The 27,854-nt window shown below is 41.4% G+C and overlaps 4 protein-coding genes across 4 annotated transcripts; 2 read left to right on the top strand and 2 right to left on the bottom strand.

Annotated features, from left to right (window-relative positions):
• Positions 1-6: 6 nt before the first annotated feature.
• Positions 7-3,727, bottom strand: ngs (notochord granular surface). The gene is made up of 11 exons (XM_055044484.1): positions 3,506-3,727; positions 3,132-3,297; positions 2,824-2,973; positions 2,577-2,696; positions 2,378-2,473; positions 1,783-1,917; positions 1,559-1,669; positions 1,080-1,190; positions 793-917; positions 460-675; positions 7-372 (listed from the first exon to the last, which is right to left on the bottom strand). Exons 1-11 carry the CDS (start codon positions 3,694-3,696, stop codon positions 279-281), a joined length of 1,515 nt encoding a protein of 504 aa, XP_054900459.1. The 5' UTR covers positions 3,697-3,727; the 3' UTR covers positions 7-278.
• Positions 3,728-4,331: 604 nt separating this feature from the next.
• ccnc (cyclin C) lies at positions 4,332-9,685 on the top strand. The gene is made up of 12 exons (XM_055044485.1): positions 4,332-4,449; positions 4,744-4,850; positions 5,003-5,087; positions 5,757-5,826; positions 6,011-6,062; positions 6,147-6,202; positions 7,451-7,486; positions 7,848-7,939; positions 8,030-8,097; positions 8,205-8,284; positions 8,450-8,568; positions 8,697-9,685. The coding sequence occupies exons 1-12, from the start codon at positions 4,418-4,420 to the stop codon at positions 8,749-8,751; spliced, it is 852 nt and encodes a 283-aa protein (XP_054900460.1). The 5' UTR covers positions 4,332-4,417; the 3' UTR covers positions 8,752-9,685.
• A 1,317-nt stretch (positions 9,686-11,002) lies between these two features.
• On the top strand, positions 11,003-20,142 carry faxca (failed axon connections homolog, metaxin like GST domain containing a). Its single transcript, XM_055044501.1, has 6 exons — positions 11,003-11,735; positions 14,219-14,354; positions 14,527-14,723; positions 14,954-15,171; positions 15,496-15,612; positions 16,571-20,142. Exons 1-6 carry the CDS (start codon positions 11,494-11,496, stop codon positions 16,900-16,902), a joined length of 1,242 nt encoding a protein of 413 aa, XP_054900476.1. The 5' UTR covers positions 11,003-11,493; the 3' UTR covers positions 16,903-20,142.
• Positions 20,143-25,529: 5,387 nt separating this feature from the next.
• Positions 25,530-27,447, bottom strand: pou3f2a (POU class 3 homeobox 2a). Its single transcript, XM_055044422.1, is given in 2 exon segments — positions 25,530-27,307; positions 27,310-27,447. Coding segments are annotated over 2 exon segments (1,392 nt in total). The 3' UTR covers positions 25,530-26,053.
• Between the last annotated feature and the right edge of the window lie 407 nt (positions 27,448-27,854).

Raw genomic sequence — 27,854 nt, 5'->3', positions numbered from 1 at the left:
AAGAAATGCTTTTGTTTGCTCTTTATTTTGTTATCTTCAAACACGGGTCAATGAATCATTAGAAGACTAAATAAGCAGAGAAGTGAGGCTTAGTTCTAAGCAGACATTAAAGCACCTGGAGTCAGTATGTTAGTGAAAAGGTCCGATTTCATACAAAAGTATGGTTTCCTCCTTCTTGTGAAGGAGAGCAGAGATTTCCAGGATTTTCAAAGTGTAATAAAAGCGTGAGGTATATAATTTTGCAGCTTGTGATCAGAACACATCACACATCAAGACGTTTATTCTTCATCTGTGTCCTCAGCAGCTCCAGAAATAGAGATGGTGCACTGCTGTGTGTCGCTCACATAGGCGTCCTCATCTGTTTTAACTGTTCTGGATTTTAAAAAAGCAGAAATATGAATGAGACTTTTTTTTCTATTAATTAGTCTATACTCGCTGAGGGCCAAAGTCACAGTCTACCTGATGAGGAGAGTCTTCCTCTCAGACTTCTCCGTTGCCTGCAGGTTCCCGTCATCCGGGTTGTGTATAGAAACAGCAGCTGGAGGTGTTTCTGCGTTGACTGTGAGTGATGGTAAACGATCAGAGGGGCTGCTGTTCATGAGATGCAGGTGATCAGTCAGAGGCAGCTTCCCAGTAATGGTGCTCAGACGGTTGTCTTCTCCCTCAATCAGCTTTCTGTTAAACAAACAGTGCAGTCCTGTTAGGAGTAGTGATACACTGCTGACGTGATGGATGTCCAGTTTATAGAGTGTTCCCTACTGAGACGGAGCTGTCTGTTAAAGCTTTGTTCACCTGTAGGTGGCGATCTCAATCTCCATTGTCATTTTGGCATTTAGAAGGTCCTGATGCTCCCTCATCAGCAGAGCAGTCTTCTGCTTGGAGAGCTTCAGATCCTGTTTAACTGCCTCAATGTGTTCCTGTTGACATAGAGAGAGAGCTGGACCGGTGTCTTCAATATCTGACAGGTTTTTGTTATTTAACAATATATTTTGTGCAGTAATAATTTAATTATAACTCAGAAATGGTCGAATTTCTAATCAGTTTTGCAGTTGAGTCCCGACACTTCATTAGTCTTTTACCTCCAACTCTTGCTCTAGCTTCTTCTGGTTCTCCTTGGCGTCACGGATGTGCTTCTCCAAATACTCATTCCTCGCCCTTAGTGACTCCAAGTCTCGTTCCTTGCTCAGAATCTTAACGTGCACAAAGATAAGCATCATTTAAGTTCACCCAATGTTTACAAATTAGTCACACTTCAAAATCATCACAAGAATTCAAGGCCTGACACTGTCAAGGATTATTTTTAAAGTTACAAGTCGTGACAATTTTTCAGCACCTTTGACATAAACAGAGGGCACAACAATAACACGTAGGTTGCGCATTGCTCCTGGTTTTGAGATTTCCTGATACCACCTGTTGGAATAAGAGGTTAATTTCACTAAGCCAACGTTCTGGAAATGGCCGTGCATATGAACTTGGAGAAAAAGCTGTTCTTGTTTGTGAAAGATCAATTTCGAGGTGTTTATGAGCACTGTAAGATAAATAAAGTAATCATACTCACATCCTTCCTATAAGCAGCAATTTCCTCTCTCAGACTCCGAATGCTTTGAGCGTGCTTGGATGACGCATCGCTCATGTCCTGAAACATTGATCTATACCAAGCATCCATTTCCTGGTTGAAAACAACCAGTGCTTGGATTAAACTTGCGTTGTTGCTTTTGTCCATACACATGCATATTGACGACTGTAAGGCACAAAAAAAAGGATTTTGCTGTTGCATAGTACCTGCAGATTCTTAGCTGCAATGCTGTCATATTCAGACTGAATTTGTGTGAGAGCAGAGGAAAGATCTGGGAGGTCGAAGTTTAAGTCCATCTTTGAGGCCGCTGAAGAGATCTGCTGCATCAGCTCATCGACTTCCTTTCAATCGATCAGAAACACAAAATAAATCACGGTTTAATCCAGATTCTTTTCATAACAAAGGTTTAGTTAAGGGGCCTTCTCCTAAAAATTGAAGACTTGAACAATGATGTAGAAAATGTAGAAATAATTGCAGAAGTGTGTCATCAGCAGCTGTTCATGAGCGTTTACATGCAAAACGTGCATAACATTTCCACGTAGAATGAATATAATACTTAAAGGAAAGATTGTTCTTGCCTATTTACTATGAAAGTTATAAAAAATGTTATGTACCAATACAGAAAATGTATCAAGCTTAACTTCAATCAAAGTTAATGGCTGTGTTTGTAGCATACTCAATCAAAAAAGTCTTAATTTATGTGTACCTATCATCTTCAGTGATAGGTATACCATCACTACACCATGGATAACAATATAAAGGGTATGCTAAACCCTTTATCCTACATGCAGTGTTTGTTACCTCCTTCTGAACTCTCTGCAGGAAGGTCAGCTCAGCCTCCAGGTTCTCCAGCTGCTTTTCCAGTTTAATTCTAGCTGAAGTGGCTTTGTCCACATCCTGGGACGAACAGACGTGCGGTTTGGAAGGTTGGGAAAAACTAAGCAAATTTCCATTCTAAGAACATAATTAAGCAGTTAATAATCTTTTCTTTGTTTATTACCGGACGCAGAGTCTGAATGTGACGCTCTGTCTGCTTCCTGGCCTCCAGAGCCTCATCATATTTAGACTTCAGCACTTCCAGCTGGCAGGACGTTGCCTCCTTCGATGTCAAAGACGAGTCCTGGAAAGGTTTGTTTGTGAAATTATTGTTTAAGCTACATTTGCGACAAGCAGATGAATTAAAAGAATGAAAACAAAGCTGGGATGTTAAAATACCGTGATAACTTTAGATGCAGCCTTTTTCTTACCCTCTTCTCCTTCAGTTGCTCAGCTTCCCTGTTCAGTTCCTTTAGCTGTGATGCATATAGCTGCCTGAGACCGGCTGTTCTCTCAAAGGCATTTTTCAAGGCCTCAATCTCAGCTTCCAGCAACTTGTTCTTGGACTCCAGTGTTCTAACCTAAAGCAGAAGATAAACAGTTACTTAGAAATGTTTTTTCTCAATTACATCAAAATGCATAACTAAGACATACAATCCAAAGCAAGAGAACACATACAATCCAAAGCAAGAGAACATAAGGATACGATTTTTCTCTATATGGATAGATTTCCTCTTGCCTTTTCAATGTAAGATGCCAGGCGATCATTGAGCACCACCATCTCCTGCCTCTCATTGGTGCGAGTCAGCTTGAATGCCTGGTTCTGCGCTGCAGTCGCATCCAGATCCAAATTCGCTCCATGGCCACTGGTCACATCCAAGCACAGCGTGCTCATGCTAGTACTGCTGCAAGTGGAAATGCTAAATGGGTTGGAGTTCCTGCCCAGGCACTTGATTTTCTATATAACAAACTGCTTCACTGTATATGTTTCTCATGTGACAATTCATCTGTCTGTCTGGTATCCTACTTTAACCGAATCTGATGTTAATATTTTCTTTGTATGTGGGGTATGCATGCCTTGAAAGTGGCAACAAATTATAAGGGATGACCCACCTGGTCAGTCGAGGCTTGTTGGTGAGGACTCTGCAGCCTGATCCCTTCCACCCTACATTCCTGTTCAAGCTGGCTGACCTGTGGTGGGTCTCCTTTCGGGTGGGAGACGGGCTGGACACCCTAATTTGGCTTTCAGATGTACTCTCAAAGCAGCGACGGTATGAGGACATCCTCTCTGGGCTGTGGCTCATGATGATGGATGAAACTTTAACTGAAGACTGAAAAATGGTCACACACTCCTCCTCTGAGCCTGAAGTGACAGGGTCTTTATACTCTTCATGGCCCTTACCTCACCGCTACGGAAGAATGTTGAACCCCTCCCAGCACATGATTGAATCTTCTTACAAATATCTACCAAGTTCATGTCAAATAATTCATACAACCTATAGCCTGTTGACAGAAAAGAACTGTCAGGAGGATGCATTATGCTGCTGACCGTCCTGTAAAAGTTGAAGAATTTTATGCCAAAATTTGAGTACAAATGATGTCTACTGTTTAAAATTTAAGGTAGAGGATAAAACATCAGATTTTAGCTTTTATTTATGACTTGTTAAAGACAGGCATTGCTTGTTTGAATTTGACTTGAAGTGTTCACAGGGAGTCTAATGTTCATGTTGTGTGTTTCTACACAGTGAGGTTACTTTTAAATAGTTTCATATCTTACTTGCTTTTAAATAACCCATTGATCAAAAAAGAAGTTTATTTTTCTTTATTTTTACCATGATCATACAACACACATGCATACTTTATTAAAACATTACACTGAAAGAGACGGAACCAAATAATATCAAGCGGTACCCGGAAGATATTTGATGTTACTCCCGTTGTAGCTACTTTCATTGCTATATGCGTTCCTTTGTGGGGGAATATTATCGATAAAAATATATTTCCCTTTACATAATCCTCTTGGATATGGCGGGAAACTTCTGGCAGAGTTCTCATTAGTAAGTTTTCAGAGATTTTGGACATGTTACTTCTTCATTTTGTTTTTGTGTGGCTTTGTTGTGAGGCCTAGCTGCCTCCGCGGCTAATCTCGGGGCTAGTTTCTCAAAACTAATGATACTCACTGAAAAATACCTTATTTAAATAAAAACACAAAGAGAAGAAATTCAAGCTTCAAATGAAACGGAAATCTCTGTTTTTGTTATTGAAGTTTGCACTTCTTTTATTGTGCAGTGTGTGAGTTTGGTTTGTGTGCGTTTATTAAGATATGTTGTTGTTGTTTTTCGCCTCAAAAGTCTGCAGTGGGTTCTGGATAAACAGGATCTGATGAAAGAGCGCCAGAAGGACCTGAAGTTCCTCACAGAAGAAGAGTATTGGAAGCTGCAGATATTTTTCGCAAACGGTATTTTGTACTAAATTAATGTGTCAAAAGTAGCACCAAATCCTTAGGTTGATATTTTTGCCATGTTTGTGCAATTCAGATAATCACGTCTAGCTGTAGACGAGGCTTGTTTGTTTCTGTTTGCAATGTATTTCGTGTCCTGTGTGTTTCAGTGATCCAGGCTCTGGGTGAGCACCTGAAGCTCAGACAGCAGGTCATTGCTACTGCTACAGTGTACTTTAAACGCTTCTATGCCAGGTAAGCTGCTTATAGTTTACTGCCACAGAGTCTGGTAACATTTGATTTCTGCTAACTTCTGATCTTGGAAAGAAAGTTAAGTTTAAAAGACATTCAAGAAAGACTCTTAGGTTCATTTGAAAATGTTGTGATGGGACAATGAGACTTGACTTTTATTTTCCTGACTCGTTATTTTTATTTTGCACATCATGAATTAAGATGTTTTGCTGCTGTCGCATGTTTTCCCCGCATAATTTGTCCAACACATACAGAGCAGTTTCAAATCTGGATTTTAGAAAATGTAGGATTTTAGAAAATCTATTTAAGTTGCAACTTAAGGGTCAATGTTAGAAAGTTAGTCTTTTTCTCATTTGTCATCTGGGCGCTTCAATTAATCTCTGGGTCTGTTAGCATCTATTGTTAGTTTTTGGGAACCATTGCAGTAAGACTTTATAGGCTAGATGATGATCACGGTAGCTTTAAGTAAAATAACATATTTATTTAGATAAAACAACACGATGTAATCAATTTCAAGTGCACCATATCAGAAGGTAAAGTGTATTTGATTTTGCAGAACTTTTATGCGCTCTGTTTTATTTTACATTTCAGCTCTAGTCTAAGTTCAGTCTTTGCTCCATCTCTTTGCTGTTTGTCAGAAACATGTTTTATCTGGTGCTGTTGTTTTTCCAGGTATTCTCTTAAAAGTATAGATCCTGTGCTCATGGCTCCTACCTGTGTTTTTCTGGCCTCTAAAGTCGAGGTAAGAACATTCAAGGCAAAAGTGTTTGCGCCCTAATTTTACCACCTCAGGTTGTTGGATAAAACATGTCGTTTTGTTTTTTGTTGTTTTTATGCATTGTTCTATTTGCCTTCTTCTTCTTTCTTGTTGCAATTTACACTGTGTTGTGTGTTTGCCTGAACCTAACATTCATACCTTTCTCCAGGAATTTGGAGTTGTGTCCAACACCAGGCTGATTTCTGCTGCGACGTCTGTGTGTACGTGAACACGTTCAATAAAAATTGAGAGTAGTTTCACAGTGTTGTTCTTCTTTATGTCAATATTCACTTTTCCTTAAACAGTGAAAACGAGATTTTCCTACGCCTTTCCAAAGGAATTCCCCTACAGAATGAATCATGTAAGTAAACTTTTCGCAGTTTTAATTTGACCTCACAACTTTGAGGTATTGAGAGTCAGTGGTAGCTGATAAGTGTTTTAAGTTCATAATTGCATTTCTACCTAAAGGTTGAGAGTAGACATAAAAGACAATATTTTCTTCTGGAAACATAGTCATAACCAAAATCTCCAAAATCAACCCCATAACTAACCAAATGCCAGACGATGACCCAAACTCTTCCTACTGCTGCTTCCTGTGCAGTTATTAATGTGCTGCCTTTCCAGCTTACCAGGAATCCCTTACACTGTAGCGCGCTGTCGCTACAGCATTGTCCGTCAGTATGTGAGATTCCACAGCTAATGTTGGCACTCTTGTGATAAAAACTCATTAGGTTTACCGCTCGTGCATATGTCCACTCGCCTCTCTTTAGCCAGCAGTAAGCCGCCAGAACGTCATCAGCACCGTTTTGACAAACTGCTGCCTCAGCTATAAATTACAGCGGGCCACGGTGAAGCAACAAAAGGAGGGAGTGGTTCACACAGCGCAGAATTAGTTAACAAAGACGTGTGACACGTAAACATATTTTTTCTTGTCTCCATTGCAGACATAGTAAAAGAGATTGATGGTGTCTAGGGCTTGTTTAGAAGTTAAGACCAACAGTCCTCGTGTCTACAAGGTCACCGTCCCTGAAAATAATGTAATGAAATTCTTAAAGAAGATAAGATTACTGAAATCTGTAAAAGCACATCAAAGTAGTGAACTTTAATGCAACACATACAGAGTCCCAACAAAGCTACAGATAAATCAGAAAGGTTTGTAGCTAATTTGGTCTGAATTTTTCAGACATATGTAATAACCAGTCCATAGATTAATTGCATAATAAATTCAAATAAACTAATTAATTTCCATTCTGATATTTTTTGAAGGACGATGTTGTTTAGATGGGCATCATAATTATGTGTGTTCTTTTATTTCCGTTTTATTAATTGTTTCTGGTTACATTTTGTTTTGGATATTTGAAAAATCTTCCAGTTTCACTGCTAAGAGCTCTTTACAAAATTCAAATGTATTGACCTCTGAAAGGGCGAACTCGATTTCTTATGCCATTACCAATAGATCATTTGAAAATGGTCTCCAAACAACAACATTAACATTAATCACAATTGTTACAGGGACAATTTGTTGTCCAGTAAGACTTGTTATTTGTAGCCCTGGACATGTTGAACATGATCCCTTTAAACCATTTAAACCTGGTTTGTGTCTTTCCAGATATTGGAGTGTGAGTTCTACCTTTTGGAGTTGATGGTAAGTAAATTCTTTAAATGTCTGTTCTTGATGAGATTACAATGGCTCTTTAAGCACTTTCTGTCACGTTACTATCGTCACAATAACGTGTCTCGATTCGCTCTGCACATTCAGAGACTGCAGTTCAGAAAATGCACTTTTTTTGAGTGAATCAGCTGCTTCCACATTTTCCTTATTGTTTCCTACAAGACATGCGGTGTATTCATTGACTTTGGGTGGCTAAATGCAAGAAAATGTTACAAAAAAGTGCATAATACTATTAAATCAGTGGTTGTAATGTCACAAAAATGTAAAGGTTTAAGGGGTATGAATGTTTTTGTAGGGCACTTAAAATGATCATCTGAATGTTACTGTGTTTCAGGACTGCTGCCTGATTGTGTACCACCCCTACAGACCGTTGTTGCAGTACGTGCAGGACATGGGACAGGAGGACATGTTGCTGCCTCTGGCCTGGTATGATTCTGTGCCGTTTGTCCTGCACTTCTTAAATCACGTTGCTTTGGCCGCCGTCACTCAGTGTCTTCTCTGTCGTGTCTTTCCCAGGCGAATAGTGAATGATACGTACAGGACAGATCTGTGCCTGCTCTACCCTCCCTTCATGATCGCCCTGGGTAACAGTCGTTCCCTCTCGCCTTTTCTTAGTACACCTCCGTAATCTGGTTACAGACTTGAAATAAGTTTTATCGGATCTGATTTAATCAGTTTTTTCCCCCTGCAGCTTGTCTTCATGTTGCCTGCGTTGTGCAGCAAAAAGATGCCAGGCAGTGGTTTGCTGAGCTCTCAGTGGACATGGACAAAGTAAGGTTGATATTAGTGGGCATTTGTGTTGTAAATGTTGTAATGTGAGCCTCAAATGAAATGCAGATTTAGTTGAGATTTAGCAAGAAATAAAAGGTTAAACAATCCTTCAATTGAGGATATCCAATGACTGGTAAAATTGTGCCTCTTTTTTTCTTTTTTAAGATCCTGGAGATCATCCGTGTCATCCTGAAGCTCTACGACCAGTGGAAAAATTTTGATGATAGGAAAGAGATAGCTGCTGTTCTAAACAAGATGCCCAAACCCAAACCACCTCCAAACAGGTCTGACTGAATTTGTTTTGATTGTTGGACAAAATTCATTGTTTTTTCTATCATTTTAGATGGAAAAAAATAAATTGACATATTAACAATATTTTAATTGGCTGTTTCTTACTTTTTCCTTTGTGCAGTGAGAGTGATCAGAGCTCCAATGGGAACCAAAGCAACTCCTACAGCCAGTCTTAGCGTCCTGTCTGCGTTTCTATGTGAATCCATGTGATGTTAAACTTTGGGAGGGGCTGAACGTTTCCAAACAAACTGCACAATCATATAGAGACCGACCATCATAAATGGAGGTGTGTCTCGGCCTCCTCTTCTCAGTGATTGAGAAGTCTCCAGTGAGCAGCCAAACGTCTCCATTAGGCCAACCACTCTGATATGAATAAGGGAGAACAGTGGAGCAGGAAGCTGACCAGGGGAAGAGATGTGATCGCTCAGTAAAAACTCATTTTGATGATCCTGACATCCTTGAACCACCCTGAGGAGTCATTCCACGAGGAAGCTCCGTGGGAAAACTTGATCACAAGCGCTGTGGTTTATCTGTGTGGACAGGATGGGAGGGGTTTCATTCCTCAGGGACCTCTGCTCTCTGAATGCATTTATATTGACATATTCCGCTCTGGAGACGCGAGACTCTTAATTTCTGAAAAGTCTTAAGCCTGATCTAACTGTATGGAAAGTTTGAAGGCTCACCTTTAAAGTGGAAATTAGTTCTGTGAAAGCAAATTACTGTTCCTCCCGATCCCTTCTCTTTTGTAAATAGCTTTATAATTTTGAATTTGTTGCTTTCTTAAAGGAAGTTCTGACTTTGTTTAGCTTCACGCTTGTGCTAAAAGTTCAGCTGTTTTATTGGATATTCTGTTGTGAAACTTTAAAATCATTTTTTGACAACAGTTTGGAGAAAATGCTCAATTTACATTCTATCTTCCCTCTGCTGGCTTATAAAACACCAAACTGCTGTGACATGTCTGTGCATTTACCTGCAGATGTCTGTCAGTGTGATTCAGTGAATCACACTGACAGGGTATGTTTGAAGGGTATGTTTGAGTGGGCATTATTAAAAGCACACACATTCAGGTAACGTGAAATATGTCTAGTATTAATAAATCACTTGCTTTCATCTTTTGTTTTGCTTTCTCTGGCAAAGTTGGAGAATGTAATTCTGACAGTACAAATGTTATTTTGAGGCCACGCCCACTGCCATTTCAAACAGTGAAATTAAATTGTTTGTATATATATTTTTTTAATAATATATGTGCCCCTCAATAGATTAAAACAGAGGTATCCAATTTTTTTCTCTCAAAGGGTCAAAAATATACGTTTTATAACTTTAAAGAAAATTTTTTTTACGTTCTCCACAAAATAATAAAATGAAAGGATTTTCCAGAACTGCGTCAATAAAAGTGGTACAAGGAGTCCGTTTATTTAACTTCAATGTCAACCCCTCGTGGTGACAGTAGTGAGACCCCTGGTGGTGAAGCGGGGGAATACAACAAAAACACTCACTGTCAAACGGTTCAAATTAAAACAAAAAATGTGAGCAAAGCTTTACCAGTCTGGCGTTACGTTTTAGGTGAAAAGCCTTAATTATTTCCGCGTAAACGTGCTTCTTACTGTCATGTAATACCTGACCTTTTGGTACAACCGATTCTCGTGACATAACTCGGAGCCTGCATGAGAAAGCGGAAGTAGTAGCTCAGAGTACATCGTGTCTCCTTCAAAATTAGAGTCGAAACTCGTTCTTAGGGATTCGCAGTGCTGGACACAAAGCCTGCAAAGGTTGTTTGGGTCTTCTAAATGTGTGCTCTTGAAAGAATAAATTGAGCGAACTGAAACAAATCTGAGGAAAATTTTAACATAAAATGAATAATTTTTACAGAATATGCAGATACATCTGATTATCACTGTTCAGATTTTTTTTTATTTGTTCTCCTTTTGTGCTTTTTTTAAAGTTAGTATTTTGTTTTTGTTGTAACAGAATCCACATTTTCACGAGCAGATGTTTTGTCTCTGTTTTTACTGGTAAAAGTACTTTATTCATTGCTGCTTTAGCTGCTGCATCATGTTTTATTTTATTTGCCGCAGCATCATTAAGGACAATTTGGGCCTCCCCCTATAACAATTACTCTGAATGAAATTACAATAACAGAACAATTTATAACATTTTATTTCTCTATTGCTGCTCATCTTGTATGTTTAGAGTCGCCGTTCAGCTGGTACACAAGTCTCCATCCCAGTCTCAAACCTTTTGCAGCCTTTAAAAACTTTTCTTCCAGGGTTTCTAAATTTATTTCCTCTATCTATTTTCCTCTATCTTCCCGCCAACTCACTCCAACTTTAGCATAGTGCTGCTGCCACTGTATTTTATTGCAGGGATGATGGGTGTATGGTGACGTATGGTGCAAGTCTTTTTCCACACTATGCAATTTTGCATATGGGGAAAAAAGCCAATCTTCTCTGGAAATCTTTGACATTTTAGGTTTACTTCCCTGTTATCAGCCCCATCTGTCTTCCCTTTAACAGTTACCCCATCCCTGCTGAAGGAAGAGGTGTCACAGCATGATGCTGGCTCTTCTTTATGAGTTTGACTTTGGAAAATTATGTGAAAACATGTCAGTATTTTGAGATAAAAACAAAAACAAAAAAAACCCGACTTTTATTTTGAAAAAACCCCATCCGGAAATCGCTTGTCAGCTGGTCCGCCTTGACAGAATGTAGACAAGAAGAGGGGGGTCAAGTCAGGAAGCTCAGGACGGGCTTCAGAGTATGTCCTCCCCGGTGGCTGGAGGATAAGCCCCGGACGGGATGCCTGTGTCCCCCCGGCTCTTCCCGCTGCTCTGCCCCCGTCTCGGTCGGGACCCATGACGCCCCCGCCGATGCAGACCCGACCTGCTAAAGCGAGGCGGAAAGCTGCGGGGGACACCGAGCATGCACTGGCGCGTCGTTGGCTTCGCCTGGACGGGGTCGTGTGTGGTTGATCTCGGCCGGAACCGGAGCTTCGATGAGCAGCTCTCGCTTTACGGGTCCATCGTCGCCCGGCCTCTGCGGGACCACGGCGGGATGATGTCGGCGCTGGGCTCGGACTCGTGGTGGAGGAAGACTCTGTATGTGACCGGAGGCGCTCTGCTGGCTGCCGCTGCGTATCTGCTGCACGAACTGCTGACCATCAGGTACACAAACAGCACGGAGACGGTCAGAGGAGACGCGCTCCTCCTCTGCAGGCCTCTGCTGGATGAAAGCAAGCTCAGTGTGAATTGTGAACGTCTTAGATATCCGATTTCTGCTGCATCCTCCCTTTGGGGTTTGATGTTACTTAATTGGGCGGGGTGAGGACGCAGACGGGCAGAAAATAAGGAATCGTGAGGGGTGGGTTGTGATGTAACGGAAGCCCCACCTCCTCCAGCTCCATCCTCACAAACACACTGAATTTCACACATTGAATTTTCATATATAGCCTATATGCAGGATGATTGATCTGCATCTTAATGACAAAACGCCTCACTTATGATTTGATAAAGTTAAATACATTTCAGCTTCCCCTCCCACTTTTACAAAACATTCGACATTACAGCAAATATCAGACATTTGAGATTCATTTCATCTAGTGTCATCCAAAAGTATCCACATTCTGCTATTTATTTACATCCATTGTAACGCATTTTGTTGGTTTTTTATACGAGATGTCAGCACAAACCAAACCTGAGAAGTGGAAGCAAAGATTTACTCATTTTTCAAATCTGAAACGCTCCAACCTCGGTTTGCACTCAGGCCCCTCCACACTGAAACCACTAAATGAAATGTAGTGCAATCAATTTGTAGAAAACTGCCAAGAAGAACAACCTGTTTAAAGCCACAGCCACAAGAATTTTACGTAAAAGAATACGGCGATGGACTAACAAGCTATTGTTTAATCCATCTATATTTGCAGTGGAAGGAGGTGCAACAAAGTATTGACTTAAGGGGTATAAATGCATATATGCCAGACACATTTTTTCAGATTTTTGGTTGTAAACTAATAAAAAAACTGGTGCTTTTTTTCACTCCATTTTGCAAGCGAACCTTTCTCCATTGACTTAACGTACAAAATATTTACTACTTATCTTAAAGTCAGGGGAGAATCAAGAATTTTACTATTTAGATTCAAAGATTTATTGCGTATTCGTAACCCAAGATGGTCCGGTTGGGGGTTGTTTAGCGGCTCAGATCAAGCTGTTCATTCGGCTGTGGCAGTAAATACTGCAGCTCTCTGCCTCTGTGTGTGCTCTGCATCGAATTACCATCTCCCAGATATTTGAATCCAATAACAAAAGCTAATGTCTTTGATCTTGTTAGGGAAAACAAACAATAATCTGGTTTGTTTGGGTGGGAGAACCTTTCAGTCCTGCACTGAAACAGACAGCTCCTCAGATATTTGGTGTCTTAAAAGACTTCAGCACCGGAACTCAGTGGACAGCTCCCTGCAGCATGACCATTTGTAGGCGTGTTTTTGTCCAATAAGTGGCTTCATATCAACAGGATGACCCAAAGATTATCTCTGAAAGGCTTTGTTATCCTGACTCAGTGGCCGTGGGCTGGCAGCCACTCAGCTGTTTGTCCGTTCAGCTGCGCCACGATGAGCTCCGTCCTCCCACGTGACTCACACATGCACCTTTTTTTTATTTTTTTGGCTTTGTGCAACAGCGACTTCACGGCGTCATGCTTCACTGACAGGCAACGTCTTTTCCCCAGAGGGCTAAGTTGACTTATTGGTGGACTTTCTGGCTCTATTTTCTGTTTCTACAATAGTGGTTCAAGTATTCTGCGCTTGAGTGAACTGATAAAGACGTTGGATATCCTGTCTTTGAATTCACACTTTAGTGAAAGACATTTAACTGAGATACAATGTACCAATTTACTGTCCATTTTAGATGTTTTATCTAGCTGCAGAAACTAAAAATAAATCATTATTTAGTCTTAATCTTTTGTCTTCATCGGAGAGTGACTAATTTTTCTAGCCTTCTCCTTCTCAAGTTAAATCTTAGTTTATTCAATTCAACTCTGCTTAGTAAGTGTTTATTAATGCCAAATAGATGTAGTAATAGCGCTTATTATCGAATTATCTTCAGAGTGTCCATAGATAGCCATAGCTGTGCAGGATTGGATTGTATCATTATCACTCTTGTGTTTGTTGTATATTTCAACATTTTTAATGGATTATCATTTGATCTGAATATATAAGCTTGTCAGGAAATGCAAATTAAGAATAAGTAAAAAAAAGTTTACCTCGAAAGTGTTTCAAAGTATGTTTATTTTCATATAATAACATAGTTCTGTGTTTTTATTTAGGTTATTTGTAAAAGAGGAAGTAGCTAAGGAAAGCCCCTCCCTGTGATGTAACATGGTGATGGCGTCATTCTGCCGTCGGGATGCTTAACAGAGAATCCTGGTCAGAGCATAAGGGAAGATGCAGGAGATAATTAGAGAGCGAGCCTAGAAGACTCAAAGAAACTTGAGACTGGAGCAAACTTTCCCCTGCCTACAGGACAGAGTGAGACTAAACAGACAGTAGCTAAATGGTTCAGATCAAAGCCAATTCTTGTGTTAAAAGAGGATGCAGTTTATCCCCTCAGCTCACACTGTGACATTCAGCTCTGTCCCTGTTCGCTCCACATAGAAAAGAAGAGGAGCTGGACTCTAAAGATGCCATCATCCTCCACCAGTTCTCCCGGCCCAAATCTGGGGCCCCTTCCCTTTCCCCCTTCTGCCTTAAACTGGAGACCTACCTCCGTATGGCCGACCTGCCCTACCAGGTGAGATCAGTAAAAATGATAACCATAAAACAGGAACGATGTTAAAAAAATCAGAGCTTTCCTTCTTGAACTAGCGCTAACTATTTCTGCTTTGACTGTTACCACCTGCCCTCCACCCTTGTCTGCTCTGTCAACTGTCTAATCTCCCCGAATCGCGGCGGATCTCCTCCAGAACTACTTTGACGGGAGGCTGTCGCCGCAGGGAAAGATGCCGTGGATCGAGTACAACCAGGAGCGGGTCTACGGCACTGAGTTCATCGTCGAGTTTCTGGAGGAGAGGCTGGGCGTGAGCCTGAACAAGAGCCTGACGCCGCAGGAGAGAGCCTTGTCTCGCGCCATCACCAAAATGGTGGAAGAACACTTTTACTGGTGAGAACGGATCTCAACGGTAGTCATTCCATTAGAAGTGTTCATATTCTGTCGACTTACTACTCCGAGGGGCGTGCTTTACGTTTGCTTGGCACATGAAGTGTTAATGAAACGCGACGGCATTTCTGGTCACAAAGTGGTAAAATGTCCAGAGAACTAGATGCTCCTTTAGTCTTTGCCCCAAAGACAGAATGACCTTAAATGTTTTCTCGTTGCTGTTTGTGTCCCAGGACTATGGCTTACTGCCAGTGGGTGGACAACCTGGAAGAGACTCAGAAGATGCTGTCGGTGAGCGGACCATTGAGCGACCTGCTCAAGTGGATCCTGAGTCACCTGACGGGCGGGATCGTTAAAAGGGAAATGTACGGCCACGGGATTGGACGGTTCTCTAAGGAGGAGGTCTACAGCCTCATGGAGAAGGACATGCGAACCTTGGCCACCTTGCTAGGTAGCATTTTGATTATCAGATGGTTTCTGCTGTTAACAGACACATCAGATCTAACTTATTTTAAAAGCATTCGGTTCGTCGTTAAGTTATTGAGACGGTAACTCAAACAGCTCAACACTGACCTCTGGTGGTGTTTTCTTTTTTTGTATTGTTCAATCAGTGTTTGTTTGGATGTGATCCAGAGTCTCTGTCAGATATAACATCTGCTGAGCATCACCACAGCTACTGCTCCACACATAAACCCAAATGGAAATGATCTAAAGTCTTTCTGCGTTTTATTATTAATTTGGTGGCGACGTATTTCCTTCTGTTTGCCCCGCTCAGGTGATAAGAAGTACATCATGGGCTCCAAGCTTTCAGCAGTAGATGCTACAGTGTTTGGCCACCTGGCTCCGGCCATGTGGACTCTACCAGGATCCCGACCGGAGCAGCTCATCAAAGGTGAGGTTGCTAGAAGAAGAAATGTATATGTTTCTTACTAAATACAAAAAAAAAAAAAATCAAAAATATTCTCTTGAGTAAACTAATGAATAAATGTGACATAATACTGCAAGGTTGCAGAACAAAATTAGAAGTGCAGTCACAACATTAAATAGAGAAACGGCACATTTCAGACATTAAGTAAAAGCAGTGATAATAAATAAATACTCCTTAAAGAGCACAATAAGTAGTAATAAAGTGGCATAAAGTGCTTCAGTAAGAAGTTGCTTGTGCATTTGCGTTACTGTTCAGTGGTTTGACGGCCCAAAGAGGAGCGATGTTATCAGTGTGTTTGTTCTGCTTCTCGTCCTCTAATGGGACCGTCGAGAGGGCAAACAATGTGTCCTCAACAAACGTCGTATCAGAGTAACCAGCTGCTGCATCTGCGCATATCGCCAACAACAAAATCCAATTTAGTGCTGCCGTAATGCAAAAATGTAAATAGAAGTGGTGAAATAATCTGGTTGCTGGAGTAATTTCCTCCAAAAATGAAAAGACAAGACAGAAACAGAGGACAGATGAGTCTTCTACACGTCACAGCAGCCTTTTAAATTCTCCACTCATATAGACTGAATGCCAAGATTGTGAAGCTGAAGTTTTTCTTCCGAAAAAACGTGCAAAAAGCATGCAGGCTAAAATCTAAAATCTCTTAAAGCTTGATAGTAGAATCTGTTACAGTCTGATTAAATCAAACTTGAGCGGAGTGGAACGTTGCTGTGTGATAGATTTGTTTCAATACGATTTGCCTTAAAAGATAAATATGTTTTGAAACAATTTCTCTGCATTTGCTCTTTTAATGCCTTAAAACGCTCGTAAGAATGGTCAAACAAGTGCAGTTCTCCTTCAAGCTGTACCGGAGGAAAAGCTGCAAATCAATGATTGTTTTTTCTCGTCTCACTGAGCTCTTTGTCCATCACAGGCGAGCTCATCAACCTGGCCATGTACTGTGAGCGCATCCGCCGGCGCTTCTGGCCCGAGTGGTTCGTGGACCTGGAGGACTTCCGCTACGACCTGGCCACCGAGCTCAGCGACACGCCATCCAAGCTCCCGGACCTGGGCCTCTACTCTCGCACAGACACCTCCCAGGAGACGATTTACTCGCATACTTCTCCGCTTTCCCATCTCTCCCACCTTTCGCACACTCCCACCCCACAGGAGCCCCCGTCGCCCGTCAGCGACCCCACGGGCCACTCTCTCTACGACTCCGACATGGACACCGAGTGCTCTGAAATAGATCAGCTCAAATGTTGACAAAACGTGGCACACACTCGTAGGTACGCACGCCCACAGGGGGGAGCTAGAGCTCACCTACCTCTGAACATTTAATAGCTGAAGATTCCTTGTGTTGGTACAAATCGACAGAGCAGAAAGAGGTTTCCCTGCAAATCTCCAGCGGAGGAGGAAAGTAGCCAACAAAAAAAGCAACAGGTTGCAAAGTCAAAAGGAGTAAATGACGCGGCTGCTGCTGATAGGCTCCTCCAGGTTCTCCACGTCGTCGGCAGACAAAAGCCCTTTTACACACTTGGCATCTTGGTGATCATGGCAGCCACATCTGCGCGCGCCCACAGTGTTTCCTCGTAGCAACGTGCGCCACCATTCGGCCGTGTGCGTGCTTTGAAGGCCTCTCGGTGAAGTTATGTCGACACCTGCAGCTACGCCAGACTGAATCCAAGCCGTTCAGTGTAAATATTTCTAGGAATCAAAGTAAATTAATGGATAGAAAACGGAATTATATTATGCATATAAAGTGTGTAGATAATCTGACAACCGAAACTTATTTCCTTTGTTTTATGATGTAAATATTGTTAGTGTTTCTCCTTTAAAGTCCAGTTTATGGTGGTCCTCGATCAGCAAGAAGACCCCTGAAACCTTCTGTCCTGTGTCCCATCTGCTTTCGCTCCATGCATCGGAGTAATACCTGCAGTCACATCTAGAAGTATAAAATGTATCCAAAATAGGAATTCCAAATCTGTGCAAATGCCATCTGTCGTTTCTGTCCATCTTGTTTCCAAAGAGCCAGACTGACTTATTATTTTTCAAAGTGGTTTTGATCAATGCCTGACAAATGAGTTTCCTTTCAAAGTTTGCTAAGCCCCTTAAGTTTGTGCTATGCTTCATTAGGCATAAAACAAACAATGTTCAGGATTTACATGGGCTTAAAATTGCCCGTGTGTAATAAGTTTACAATAAGTAAACTTATTTTTACTTATTGTAGGACTTTTGGTGCGTGCCTTTCTCACGCATTGCCCACTTGTTGTCTGGTTACTGTCAATAAAGGCCAAAGAAAATCTTAAAAACAACAAAAAAAGCAGTTTGTTCCAATTTTCTCACCCATATCTTTGAAAATCAAAGAAAAGCTGCATAAATTTAAAGCTAATTTTAAAAGTCTTTCATTATTTCCCCATCATTTTAAGAAGCGATGATGAAGACCACGTTGAAAGATGACAGAAAAAAGTCTGGCTCTTTTTTGCTGACAAATCATCAGCAAAATGATTTATGGTTTTGTACTTTTACACATTGTATTTTTACTTTGGCCACAGCTTTGGCTAAAAGAAACATCTAAGATGCATTCAAGCATTACGAGCGCGTTAAACAATCTCTTAAAAAAAAACCCTAAATTCTCACATATTGAATTAATGTGCATGGCTGATACGTGTCCACAAAACTATGCCTTTAGGCTTCCTTTCATTTAGTTATAGGTTACCTGGTTAAGTCTGATGTTGTGTTGATTTCTTATTTTTTAGCTGCAATGAGATAAAGCCCCTGCTGGTTTGTGGTGTTTTGGATCTGCGGCGTGAAGGTGGAGGGTTTATGTGTGTTTGTCACTCAACAAATGCTCATAGTGCACCAGCAGGGGTGTCTGAAAAGCTACTTGTCCAATATTACACGTGGGTTCACTTTGTTTTTGTTGCCGTGTGGTGACACGTTGGTTGCTTCAGCTTCAGCAGATGTGAACTTTATTCATTGTCCCTGAGGAAAAAAAAAAAACTTTGCAGAAACAGCTTTTTCTGCCATCAAAGCTGCCAGTCTTTCTCCATCAGCTTGGCACATCTAAAGATTGGAGATTGTTCTTTGCAAAATAGCTCAAGGTTTTATCGCATGGCTAATTGTATCTATAAATTCTCCCACCTGAGCTTTGGAAATGTGAAGCTCCTCCAGAGTTATCTCTCTTGGCTCCTAGTCTTGGTGGATTTAAAGTTGCGTCATGATGCTTTCATTCTGTGAGATGTTGAAAGCTCTGTTTTCTAACCTAACCCACCGTTAGACGTCTCTGCGACTTCCTCCATGACTTTGCCTTGCTGTTTTCCTTGGTCTTCATCGTGTCGTTTGTTCACTAATGCTCTCTGACAAAAACTCTGAGGCCTTTGTAGAACAGCTGGATTTGGTTAAATGCTGTTAGATGCACTGGGGTTTTTTTCATGGGTATCCACGCCACACACTGCAGATATTGACTTCTTAAAGTTTGGGAAAATATGCACTACTTTTTGTTGTTTCGTCACTTAAATCCCAACAGCATGCACTGAGGTCTGTAGACAAACATGGCAAAATGTGAAAAGGTTCTTGCTGCATTTTGCAAGTCGAGAAAAAAAGTACAGAATTGCTGGACTACCGGTAATATCAAAGAAGACAGGAATGCCTTCACGAGTAACTGTATGGGAGAGACCTTGAAGTAGAAGTTTAGTGATGTAATTAAGTCCTGAAAAATGCAAAGTTTTTTTTTATGTTTCATAATATTTTTCTCCTGCATGATGTTGCCTTTTGGCTCAACAAAGTTCAGGTTTGCTCTATTGTTTACAACAGTGCCAATATATGCTTTAAAAATGTGTATATTAGTTCTTTTTATATATGTTGAATATATTTAGATTATTTTACCAATGCTGGTTTATTTAATGTAATTGTTTTGTTCTTTTTATGTGCTCATATTTTTACAGTGTTTTTTTTTTTTATGTTTACATGTCGCTCTCAGAATTATACGTTGAGCTGTGTATCTGTGCAATAATGTACATTTTCCTTTGACCTGCAGACATAAAAAAAAAAACAAAACAAACAAAACTGGGCAAACATTTTTCATGCTTCCCACTTTTTGCCATGTCTGCATGTTCGACCCATTTTTCAGGTGATTCTCTGTAAGTGCTGCATGAACTTCAAACTTTCTCCTCCTTCCTTTCAGGACCACAGGAAGTTTCCCAAACTGCGGAAACGCCGGCTTAACTCTCGTGTACGGTCGCTTCCCTCCCCCCGACATTTTCGGCTTGTAGACTCTAGGTGCTGCCTCACATCGTCTCCCCGTGTTTCGGCAACAAACTTGTGAAATATCTTCTGGCTGTAAATAAAAAAGATTTAAAAAAAAAAAAACAATCTAATTAAAACGCCAACATGGCCTACGAGAAAATGCTGTGTAAGATTTTCTGAATGTACCACAACCAGAGATAAACGGCTGTATGAAAATTGATTCATTTCAATATTTCATTAAAAATAGCTGTGATTTTTTTTTTTTCGCCTTTGGTGTGTCCTTGTTATTTACTGACTTGGCATTGATTAATATTCCAGAGAAGCGTCACCTGCAGTAAAAAAAAAAAAAAAGTAATATGTGCATTACTGCAGCCAAGGTTTTGAAGTGTTTCTCTCTGGTACAGCTCTGAAAACACTATTGACATCCTGAAAAGGAATTTCTTTTCTTCTTTGTGTTGAAAATGTTTCGCATCATATTTGTGAATTATCTCCTATGCGTTTTGGTTATGCAGCAGGATAATGATCCAAAGCAAACCAGCAACTCCCCCCTCTGAATGGCTTAAAAAAAAGATTTTGGAGTGGCCTAGTTAAAGTTAAAGGCTAAACTTCAATCTTATTAAAATGCTGTGACTTGACAATGAATAGATACTCAAGTGGTCTTGAAGTGGGCCAATATTCCTCTATTCCCAGTTTTCACAGATGCTTTATGACATCAGCAGTTATCAGGCTGGTTATTTTTCACATGGTGCCAGATTGTTGTGGATACATATATCCTCTATAAATTAAACTTCACATTTACTCAGGTTGTTATTTTCTAATATAAACAGTTTTGGATGATCTGAAACATTTAGATGTGACAAACAACTGAATAAACCTGTAAGAAGGCAAACACTTTTTCATGTCACCTCATACTTCTGTCCCTTAATCTTGCCCCACTGCGTTTGCCCTGTGACGGTGCTAAGCCTGTCCAAGGCTGCTGACGGATTAACTCTTTGCCCTTATCTTTGTCCAGGAGCTCCAGAGAAACAGACAGAAAGGAGCACAGAATGTGAAAAGAGCAAGTTGTGGAGGCACAGCAAGGAGCAAGAGAAAACCGGCAGCAAACAAATGAGGGATGTTTGATGGCTCTGGCCCGTCATGCAGGTATTGTGCAAAAAAAAATAAAATAAAAGAATTCCAACAAAGTCTGCTTTACAGAAGCAGGAGAAAACAAACTAGGACTGACAACAATACTGAAGCATCCTCCGTTCAGACGGGATACACAGTGTGAAAGGTGGCAGCTGCGTGTGTGTGTGGGTGTGTGTGTGTGCAGTATGAATAATGCAGGAGATGCCTGTAGGAGCGTGAGGGCCGGGAGGAGGGCAGATGGCCGTCGGATGATAAGGCAGGATTCAGACAGCAGGGTCCTCCAGAGAGCTGGATTCAGACCTGCCTCAGAATATATACACACACACACACACACACACACACACACACACACACACACACACACACACACACACACACACACACACACACACACACACACACACACACACACAATCAAAGAAACAACTAACACAACCCCACAAGTATGCACTTGTGCTTTCTTTTGCCATGTATTGATCAGATTGTTTTAATGAAAGGCTTTGCATTCATTTTCTAGCTGAGAAAACGACCAAAATCTGGATTTTTGGAGAAGGGCTGCTAAATGAGCACAGTTTTAGATTTCAGCCTTCTTAGGAAATAAAATGACCAAAGTTTTTATTGAACTGAAAACTTCCCTAAATCAGAACATAATCTGAGAACATGAAGCAATATAATTAATTTATGATATCTGACATAGCTGGCACTATTTTATTGCATTAAAAAAAACTTAATTTAATGGAACCAGCATATGCAAATATGTTAAGTAACTAACAATATATTTCAGAGTTCACTTTAGGTCCAAAAATAGACAATTTACTAAAACAGGATCAATTTTACACAAATGTAATTTTAAAGCATAAACTTACATAACCACAGTTATGTAAGTCCACAGGTCCTCCAGTCATCAGCCGTTGTCTCATTGAAAGACTCGTTCAGCTTGAAGTTGACCTCAGTCGTTTGGAAGGCCCTCTGAGACGTAATACAGATCATCCCTTGGTCGTCCACGCTCATCACGAAGTTGGGTTTGGTTCAGTTTCCCATCAAACAGTGTTCCAGTTCAAGCATGAAAACCTAAAGTTCAGTTTCTCAGAAATGTTACAAATACATAAAACTTTTATTACATAAATGTGTAGTAACAACAAATCAGAGCTATGGAAGGTAAATGTTCATAGAATCCTGCATCCAACTTATTAATGGAAAGTTGAGTGGAAGGAAAAGTGGGATAGAACAATATGCACAAGAAGCAGAAATAACCGCACCGTTGAAAGGATTGTGAAGAAAATCCAATTTCATTTTTTTTAAGAGATTCACAAGGTGTGGGGTGCAGCTGTGGCCAGAGCCTCAGACAGATGTATTCAGGGTCTCAGAGTCTGGGGGAAGAGAGGAAATGCATAAAAACCAAGAAGCTTGAAGTTCAGCATAAAGTCACAGATGATTTTAGGAGCCATGTTGTCGGCTGCTGTTGAGCAACTGTGTTTTATCAAGTCCAAAGTCGCTGAAGCCATCAAGCAAGGAATTTCAGAGCACTCCATGTTTCCCTCTCCTGACAAGCTTTATGGAGATGCTGATTTCATTTCCCAGCAGGACTTGACACCCGTCCACTCTGAAAAAGTACCACCGCCTACCTCAGTGACCTTGGTGTCATTGTGCTTGATTGGCCATCACACTTGTCTGATCTAAACCCCATGGAGAATCTATGGGATATTATGAAGAGTCAGATGAGAAACACCAAACCAAGCAGTGCAGATAAGCTGATAAGGAAGCAGGGCTTCCTGAACACCTTCACAGAAACACTGGCTGATCAAGGGACACAGTTTTTTCTTCCAAAGAAGCTGCAACCAAGTATAAAGTACATGTCTGCTTACTTTGTATTGCGCCTGCATGTCTGTGTTAATTAGTATTTCTAATTGCCTTACTTAATGTAGTTTTTTGAGTAATGCAGTTTTGGATTTAAATCAGCAATGAGTCGTAATAAAGAAAAAGAAAAAGAAATCACCTTTAACTGACAGAAAAATAAACAAAGCCCTTAATGAGAAGCATGTGTACTATGCTGCTGCATTTATGTGAGCCTTAAAACTGTATGCATGGAAGCTTGACGACCCTGAAATCTCTGTCTTTGCTGCACGTCAGAAATCTAGAGTTCTGTAAACCTTCCTCACTGAGTTGTGGTGAGAAAGAATTGGGTCTTTATCTGGAATATTTATCCGACATTAATCTGGGTTCTCCTCTCTTTCTCCTTTCCACTAATAAACAAACAAAATCCAAGCAGCCATTAGCCTCGCCTTGGACTCTGAGAGACTGTATCTCGTTCACGATGATTGATAGAGTCATAGCTGTGTTCGGCCACTAGGTGACAGCAGCGAGCTGCAGTGAAGCCAGTCATTGCCCAGCCACGTTATAAAACACTCTTGTTAGGTTGTTAGTTACAAAACGTAACTAAAAACCATAAAGGACGAGATCTAAATGAATCCCAAATGTTAATCACAGTCAGCTGTATTTTCGTTGTTAGAATTATTCATTTAGTTTTGAACGCTCCAAAAATGCTGAAGCCAGATAAGACGCAGTTACCCAAAATGTAATAATAATAATAATAATAATAATAATAATAATAATAATAATAATAATAATAATAATAATTAAACAAATACATTTTTTGGGATATTTCTACAATAAATTGCGTCATCGTGAAACACGTTTGCACCCTTTTTTTTTTGGAGTTTTCACGTTTGACATTTATGTGCATCAGCAGGATGAAACGTCCATCTTACTTTAGGGTGGAAGACTGTCAATGAAGGCAGATTTCATTGTTAAGAAGTTCAACAAACAAACACACTTTGCACCATCTCATGCTCCAACTGCTCACCTGTGACTGTCTTAATGATTGGACGTTTTTAAGACATCTCGGTCTAAGCATTATTATGAATTACGAAAAAAAAAAAGCATTTTACTCCCAGAAACCGTAAAAACCACCTCGCCGTCACCATCGAATAATTTCCCAATTATTCTGACCGCTGGTGTAGATTTCAGATGCAGGTGATTGAGTGTGGCCATCTGCGCACAGCAGTATCGGTGCCCACATCTGCAAAGCGGCTGAAGGACACTTCCAAGCAACCCAGACGAAGCGATAAAGTCCGTAATTAAAATGCAAAGGCTAGAATAGATAAAAAAAAAACGAAGAAGAAAAAGAAAAAAGAAAAGAAGCAGCTTTTTGCAAGTGTTTCCTCCTCCTTTTTTTCCTCCCTTGGAGCTAAATAAATATGGAGCAAGACTACAAGTTTGTAGAAAACCAGTACGATTTAATGACAAAAAAGCAGATAGAAATTGTGCAATTGTTGATTTCATTTCCCTCTTTGCTGGATCACAGATTTCAGGTCGATAAATTTTTATTTTGGTTTTATTGATTTTTTTGTCTTTTCCTCCCCCTCCTTCTCTTTAACACCAGAAACTCAAACTCATCTGAAGGATTTCCGGATTATCCTATCTTGGAATAAAAAAAAGAAAAAGAAAAAAGAAAAAAAAGCCTGTCATTGTTTGTTTGACAATAAACAAAATATATAGGCTATATTTAAAAAAAAAATCTGTGCGTATTGCAGAATAATATTTCACATATTGCTATTTTTCCCTTTGACTGACAAGAAACAAAAAAGGACTTAGAAGTTATCATTACAATTATTCATGATAACCAAATAATTTCTCTGCAGCCATCAACGTTCCTTCATTGTGTTTGAGTTTCTGACGTTCAAGATTTGAATCAAAATATGTCAGAGATTTGATCTCCGACTTGTGGAGGATTTCTTCCCCCCCACAGAAAACATCTTACATATCAGATCATAATCACAGGATTAAGGTGGCACAAGAACACGTGTCTGTGTTTGTGCTTTGGCACAGTTTGACATGGAGAACAAACCCAAAACAAACACAAAAAAAAAATTTAACAAACAAAGTAAAGCCATACATATGTTATTTTTAATAATAATAATAATAATAATAATAATAATAATAATAATAATAATAATAATAATAATAATAATAATAAACCACAGTCTCCTCATCTGACTGAGTCCAGAACGCAACTAACGGGATCAGGGTCACTTTAAATATGTCCCCCGTTCTTCTTACTTAAAGGAATCAAGGCCAAAATAAACCGGGTCCCTCTGAAGGCTCCAGTCGGACAGTCTCGGTCTGTTTCGTCACAGCGTTTTGGGGGGAAAGTACAGAAATAACCGACAGCAAAAAACACAGTGTAAACGGACGCACAGAAAGGAAATCACGAGTCAACCAGTACACTTATTATTATTATTATTATTATTATTATTATTATTATTATTTATTATTATTATTATTATTATTATTATTATTATTATTATTATATCAATAATATTTTTTTCTATATTTTCAACATTTCTAAATTGACATATTATTTTTAGGAGACATTATAAATAATAATAATAATAATAATAATAATAATATAATAATAATAATAATAATAATAATAATAATAATAATAATATAATAATAATAATAATAATAAACGGTTGGCTGGTATTGTGGGCTACAGCATTTGCCTGCCATTTCAGCCCTGTCTTTTACCACAAGCTGCAGGATCCCTGTCGCTTTTGTTATGATGGAAAGATGGCGTTTATTTACCCACACCGACTGCAGCCTGCTCCTATAGTTTTCCTCCTCCCGCCTTTCTTTAAGACTGATGCAGAAAATGTCGCTGCTTTCTCTCGCCCCATCTTTTTTTTTTCTTCTTCTTCCTTCCTCTCTTCTTCCCTATTTTGGTTAGCACACCCCAGCTCAATGTGCCTGGCATGAAGCCATTCTACACATCTCTGCTCTGAGTGTTTTTAGCACCGGGGTGCCACTCTGCATCCCTGCGTCCGTCCAACACTTAAAACTGGCTGAGGTCCAGTTCCAGCATTGAGAATTTTAACAAATAAGAAGCTTCCTCCCTGCAGAGGTTCGTGGTTTTTTTCCCCCCCGAAAATAATAATAATAACAGTAAAAAAAATAAAGAGAAGAAAATAATGGACAGGGGTCACTGCACAGGAGTCTGTCCTCCGTGATGAGGGGGGGTGTCCCCGTACATGTCCTCCCCTCCTGATATCTGTCCCCCAGCGGGGGTCATCCTCTTCTCCTTCTGCCGCCGGTTACAGAACCAGACCCTCACCACCTCCTTCTCCAGCTGCAGGCTGTCCGCCAGGGAGTTGATCTCCGCCGCTCCCGGCTTGGGGCATTTCAGAAAATGGCTCTCCAGAGCGCCCTTGACGCCCACCTCGATGGAGGTCCGCTTTTTCCTTTTCCTCCCCTGCGCCGCGATCTTATCTAGGCTGGTGGGACTCCCCGACGTGGAGTCCGCCTCCTCCAGCCACTTGTTCAGCAGCGGCTTAAGTTTGCACATGTTCTTGAAGCTGAGCTGCAGCGCCTCGAACCTGCAGATGGTGGTCTGAGAGAACACGTTCCCGTAGAGCGTCCCCAGGGCCAGCCCCACGTCCGCCTGCGTGAAGCCCAGCTTGATCCGCCGCTGCTTGAACTGCTTGGCGAACTGCTCCAGCTCATCCGAGGTCGGCGTGTCCTCGTCCGACTGGTCCTGGTGGCCCCCGTGCTGCTGGTGCTGGTGGTGGTGGGCCCCGGGGCCGCCCCCGTGCTCACTGAGGTGCGGGCTGTGGCTGTGGTGGTCCTCGTCCCGCAGAGGGTGGTGGTGCATCGCTCCCTGCTCTCCCCCTGGCATCAGAGCGAAGCCGGACTGGGAGTAGACCAGGCTCTGTCCCTCAGATGTCGCCATGCCGGTGATGTGCGTCGTGGCCGTGCTGGTTCGCCATGCTCTGGCGTCGTGATGCGCCTGCTGGTGCGCTAGGTGAGGGTGTCGCTGTTGCTGCTGCTGCTGCTGCTGCTGCAGGCTGCTAGAGTTCTGCAGCTCCTCTCGGTCACTGTCATGCAGGATGGGCTTCACGTCCTGTTCTCGGAGGGGACTGGACGGCCACGGCGCCCCGCTGTCACCGTGAGAGAGCGCCGTTATCCACTGGTGCGCGTGGCTGAGCGGATGCCCACCGCCCGGTAGCGTGCCGTAGTCGTTCTGGAGCATGGTGTGCGCGTCCCTGTACGCTGCCGCCTGCTGCATGCTCCCGGACTCCGAGTGCGGCGGCGGCGGCGGCGCGCTGCTGGGGGTGCTGAGGACGCTGTAGTGGTTTGACGCTGCGGTCGCCATAAACTCTCTCGGAGCCAGAGTGGTAGCCGGAGTTAAAGAGGGAGGCTGCCTCTGACAGGAACTCTCTTTGCGCCACGGGGCAGCTATAGGCGTCTCTCTCCAGCATCTCCCGGGCGCTGTGCCAAGGGGACGCAGAGGCGCGCACCTGTGGTCCGCCTCGCTCCGCTCTTTATTGGCCGAGAACGCCTGACAGATGTGGTTACCCCTGACAGCACCCCGCTCATTGGTCACGGGAGATTGTGCTGAAACCCCAATCAGTCTGGCCAACAATGCGAGCAGTCCTGCAGCATGTTGGTGAACAAAGTGGAAGGAGAGATTTGTGGCAGCTGAGTTCAAACACGGAAAACACAGAACATGTTCAGACTTAAGGAAATAAAAAAATAAAACGTCTTGTTACAGTTAATGCCTCTTAATCTGGGTCAGTGGGTCACATTTATTGGTTTCTTGCGTAAAAATGACGCGTAAAAGTTGTAAACCTTCTAATTATGCACTTGTGTGTTCGAAACCAAAACAGGATGGGAGTGGAAAGCAAATTCTTCTTGGATATATTGCAGAGATCATTTGGAGGAACTTCCAGCTGCCTCTCTGCCCTCAGGACGCCGTCCAAGGAGAGCGAGATAGAGAGAGAGAA

Source organism: Poeciliopsis prolifica, unplaced genomic scaffold (genome assembly GCF_027474105.1).
Source record: "Poeciliopsis prolifica strain line A6 unplaced genomic scaffold, Auburn_PproV2 SCAFFOLD020, whole genome shotgun sequence".
In the NCBI taxonomy this organism is placed as follows: Eukaryota; Metazoa; Chordata; class Actinopteri; order Cyprinodontiformes; family Poeciliidae; genus Poeciliopsis; species Poeciliopsis prolifica.
Note: the sequence above shows the minus strand (reverse complement) of the source record. Positions and strands in the feature narration are given on the sequence as shown.